Source organism: Falco naumanni, chromosome 14 (assembly GCF_017639655.2).
Source record: "Falco naumanni isolate bFalNau1 chromosome 14, bFalNau1.pat, whole genome shotgun sequence".
Lineage (NCBI taxonomy): Eukaryota > Metazoa > Chordata > Aves > Falconiformes > Falconidae > Falco > Falco naumanni.
The window spans coordinates 1,260,889-1,265,418 of NC_054067.1; the positions used below are offsets into that span (position 1 = coordinate 1,260,889).

A 4,530-nucleotide genomic window follows, 5' to 3' on the forward strand; every position below is an offset into this window, starting at 1 on the left:
CCCCCCCCCCGAATCCAACGTGCAGCCACCAAATTTCTGTTCACATTTCTTGGCAGCGACAGGGTGACAGGGTCCCGACGGCGGGCGGGAGGGGGAGGGAAAGGCCGCGGGCAGCGCGCGTGGAGACCCCTATGGATGGGTGAGCGGGAGGCTGGGCTCGGGCAGGGACAGGCGGCGCTGGGCTGGGGGGGCTTGGGGGTGGGGGGGGGGGGGCTGGGGGCTGCAGCGAAGCCACGCAGCTGCTGGGCCGGGGCAGTCGAGCCTGGCAGCTTCTAGACGGGGCAAAAACAAAAAAGGGAAAAAAGCAGAGAAGTTGGGGAAACTTCTTATTTCATTGCGTTACAGTTTTTAACCCAAGGGCCTTTTTCTCGTCGGAAAGAAAGCGGGACGGGAAGGGGAAGGCTCCTCTTCGCCCCGCGGCTCGGGGCTGCGCGGCCCCCCGGCTCCCCCCGGGGACCCCGGCCCGGAGCCGCGGGCAGGGCAGGCAGGAGCCGGGCAGAGCCCACTGGGAGGGGGCAGCCGGGGAGCATCGTCGGCCGTGCCGGCCCGGGCCATGCCGTGCCGAGCCGAGCCGTGCCGAGCCGAGCCGAGCCGAGCCGAGCCGTGCCTCAGGGTTAGTCGACGGCGGCATCCCGGGGCAGGAACGGGTCCTGGCGCCCCTCTCCCCTCCCTCCGCCTCCGGTGCGGGCTGGGGGAAGCCCGGAGCGACCCCCCACTCCCATGCCCGCGACGCGGATGCCCGGGAGAGCGGCGCACCGGCGACACCCCCGGGGCTGCGCAGTGCCGGGGCGGGGGGGTAAGCCCCGTTTGATGGGGGTACAACGGGGCGGGGTGTGAGCCCCGGTCTGGAGAGGGGGTACAGCCGGGGGGTGTGAGCCCCGGTTTGTGGATGGGGTACAACAGCGGGGGGGGGGGGGGTTTACAGGGGGTACTAATCGGTTAGGGGGTGAGCCCTGGTTTGAGGAGGGGGTACAGCGGTGGGGGGGTTGAGCCCCGGTTTGGGGTACACCCGGGGGGGTGAGCTCACTGCCCGGGGGCGGGCCGTGGGAGGCGCCTCCCGAGACCCACCCAATGAGCGGCGGGGGGCGGGGGGGCCGCGCTATAATGCCGTTGATGCCGGGCGGCGGAGCCAGACAATATCGCGCCCCCGAGCCGGGCTGCCCGGAGCGCCCCTGCCCCGCTCCTCTCCCACCATGATGTCCATGAACAGCAAGCAGGCGTTCAGCATGCACCCCATCCTGCACGAGCCCAAGTACCCCCACCTGCACACCAGCTCCGAAGCCATCCGCAGAGCCTGCCTGCCCGCCCCCCAGGTAAGCCGCACCTCGGGGCTCCCCCCCGCCCCCCCGGCTGCCTTTCGGGGGGTCAGCACCCGCGGACCGCGCTGTGCCCTCCCCAGCTGAACTTCGGCAGCTGATGGTGTCCGTCTGGGCTGGAGTTTCGTTCGGGTTTTGGGGGAGTCCGTCCCCTCCCTCGCTGGGACGGCTGGGCTGGGGGCTGTCCCGGCGCCGAGCGGGCTGGGGGAGCCGGGGGCGAGCTGGCAGGTCAGTCCCGGGCTGGGGGAGCGCAGCCCCTGGGCCAGCCGGGCCGGCCGGTGCAGCAGGGGGTCCCTGTCCCCCCCTGCGGCCGCTCTCTGTTTTGGGTAGGTCGCCCCGGAGGGAGGGTGGGTGCCCCGAGTCCGGCCCCCTGCTCCTGCTCCTGTTATTCGGTGGGGCGAGCGGGCTGGACTCGGTTCATCTTACCTGTCCCAGGCACTGCTGGAGGGGCAAAGTGGGATCTCTGTAACGCTTTCCTTGTAATCCTCTCCCGCTCTTTCGGTTTGTTTTTGCTCCCATTTTTATTACACCCCACCCCACCCCTACATCCAGATCCAGGGTAACATTTTTGCGGGCTTTGACGAGACCTTGCTGCGGGGTGCTGAGGCTCTGGCCGCTGTGGATATAGTATCGCAGAAAACTCACCCCTTCAAGCCGGATGCCACCTACCACACCATGAGCAGCGTGTCCTGTACTCCTACCTCATCCTCCGTCCACCTGCACCACCCGTCCGTGCTGACCACGCACCATCCCCACCACCACCACCATCAGCCCTCCCAGGGCCTGGACGGCGAGCTCCTGGACCACCTCAACTCTGCCCTCCCGCTTGGAGGGGTGCCGGGCCCAGATGTGGGCTCCACACCTTCACACCCTCACTCCCACATGTCGGCCATCAACCACATGGCCCACCACTCCCAGCCTATGAACATGTCCCACCCCCACGGCCTCGCTTCCCACGCTGTCATCTCCGGCCCCGAGACGGAGACGGACCCCCGGGAGCTAGAATCCTTCGCTGAGCGGTTCAAGCAGCGGAGGATCAAGCTGGGGGTGACCCAGGCGGATGTGGGCTCCGCATTGGCCAACCTGAAGATCCCAGGGGTGGGCTGCCTTAGCCAAAGCACAATCTGCAGGTTTGAGTCCCTCACCTTGTCCCACAACAACATGGTGGCCCTCAAGCCCATCCTAGAAGCGTGGCTGGAGGAGGCTGAGCGGGCCCAGAGGGAGAAAATGACCAAACCAGAGATCTACACGGGGGGTGACAAGAAACGCAAGCGTACCTCCATCGCCGCCCCTGAGAAACGGTCGCTGGAGGCCTATTTTGCCGTGCAGCCACGGCCCTCCTCGGAGAAAATCGCCGCCATCGCTGAGAAGTTAGACTTGAAGAAGAACGTGGTGCGGGTCTGGTTTTGCAATCAGAGACAGAAGCAGAAAAGGATGAAATTTTCTGCCACCTACTGAAGAAGGGGCTGGGAGGGCAGTGGGTGGAGGGTGCCTGCTGCCCCCAGCCAAGCCCGCTATGGTCCTGGCCCCCAGCCTCTCCAAAATGGGCAGTGTTTTGGGGTTGTTGGCTTTTTTTTTGTTGTTGTTAAAAAAAAAAAATATTGGGGAAACAAGAAAAAAAGGAAAAATAAACCTCAAGAAAGGGAAACCCGCCCAAAGCGAAGCGAACAGTTTGGTGCCTGCTCCTCACCCCCGGGCAAAGTGGCCCTGCTGTTATGACTGGTACAGACTGCTTTTGTAGATAAAACTGGAGAAAAAGGAAAAGACGAAATGAAAGGCCAAGGGGGGAGAGTTTTGGGGCACGTAGAGTCAGGGCAGCAATAGCAGAGCCTGGCGGGTCTTTGTTGCCCCTTCCTGGCTCAGCTGGGCAGACGGGGCCGTGGCACTAGTGGCTTTCTCTCCAGTGCCCGATCCTCTTCTTTTAAAAAACTAAAAAAAAAGAAAAAAAAAAAAAGAAAGAAAAAAGAGAGGAAAGAAAAAAAAAAATAAATAAGAAAGAAAATGAGCTCGAAGCCGCCCCCGACGGCTGTAAATATGGAGGTGCCGGCCCGTGCTCCCCGCGCTCGCTGCCAGGGTCCCCACGCACACCCGCGCACACACACGCACTTGCATGGTTTTGTTCGCTTTCCCCTGCCCCAGCAAACCCATCGCATTTTCGCAATAAATTTTCTGTTTCTACCTCATCGGCTAAATTAAAAAAGAAAAAAAAAAAGGATTAAAAAAAGAGAAAGAAAGACAATTTGGCACGTCCCTGAAGTCACGGTTTGTTCGGGGAAAATGGAGATTTTTTTTTGCTTTGGTTTCACTCAAACTGTTCGATATCCATATGATTTCACTGTAAAAAATCCTACGCTTCGACAATCAAGTCATTGGGGCTCACAAGAGCGGCGCGGCCGCGGCGGGACTGGCTCGGGGCAGCGGGGGGATGCCCGGGCACCCTCGGCCCTCCGCGGGGGCGGCTGCCTTTGCAAATAGTGAACTCTGCACTTTCTAAGGCAAGAATATTCTTTTTTTTTTTTTCCTTTGCATATTTAATAGAGAAATTTGCCTCCGTTTCTTGTTTTATTTTTGTGTCGTTTGTTGGTTTTTTTTTTTTTTAAATTAAACAAGATTTCGTTTCGCTGTGTGTGTGCTGAATGAAATTTGGTGTCTGTGTACGCTGCAGCATTTCAAATAAATCATGCACGTTTTACCTCACCCTCCTGCCTCCTGGAGTTACTGCGACCCCGGGGACCCCCGACCCGGGGAGCCCCTTTCGCGGGGTGGCTCCTGCAGCCCATCCCCACCGCCTTCGGCCGCCGGCTGCCGTCGGGGTTGGGGCTCGGCCTTTCCTCCTCCGTGGGGAAAGAAACAAAACGCGTGGGAAGGCACGGCAGCGCGGGAGAGCGGCCCTCCCCACGGCGGGGGGCTCGGCCCCGCCACCCCGCCGGCCGCAGCCCCCCCGGTGGCTCAAGCGGCGGCCGGAGCCGAGGCGAGGGTTCGCCCCCTACCCCCCATCCCGGGCTGCACTCGGCGGATTCCGAAGCCCCACGCGTGGCTGCTGGGGCGGGTTTTGTTTTGGAGCTCGGAGGGTGCTCCCACAGGCTGAATTCGTTGGGGGGGTCGGGCGGAGCGCAGCCCGCAGCGCCCGGGTTCTCCCGCAAACGACTACGGGGCCGTGCCGTGTCTCTGGCTCCCCGCTCCGCCTTCCCCGGGGGGGGCCCGCCAGGCAGCC

The 4,530-nt window shown here is 62.5% G+C and overlaps 1 protein-coding gene across 1 annotated transcript; it reads left to right on the forward strand.

Annotated features, from left to right (window-relative positions):
• Window positions 1–1,143: 1,143 nt before the first annotated feature.
• On the forward strand, window positions 1,144–4,001 carry LOC121097449 (brain-specific homeobox/POU domain protein 3). The gene is made up of 2 exons (XM_040614465.1): window positions 1,144–1,313; window positions 1,869–4,001. The coding sequence occupies exons 1-2, from the start codon at window positions 1,194–1,196 to the stop codon at window positions 2,772–2,774; spliced, it is 1,026 nt and encodes a 341-aa protein (XP_040470399.1). The 5' UTR covers window positions 1,144–1,193; the 3' UTR covers window positions 2,775–4,001.
• Window positions 4,002–4,530: the final 529 nt, after the last annotated feature.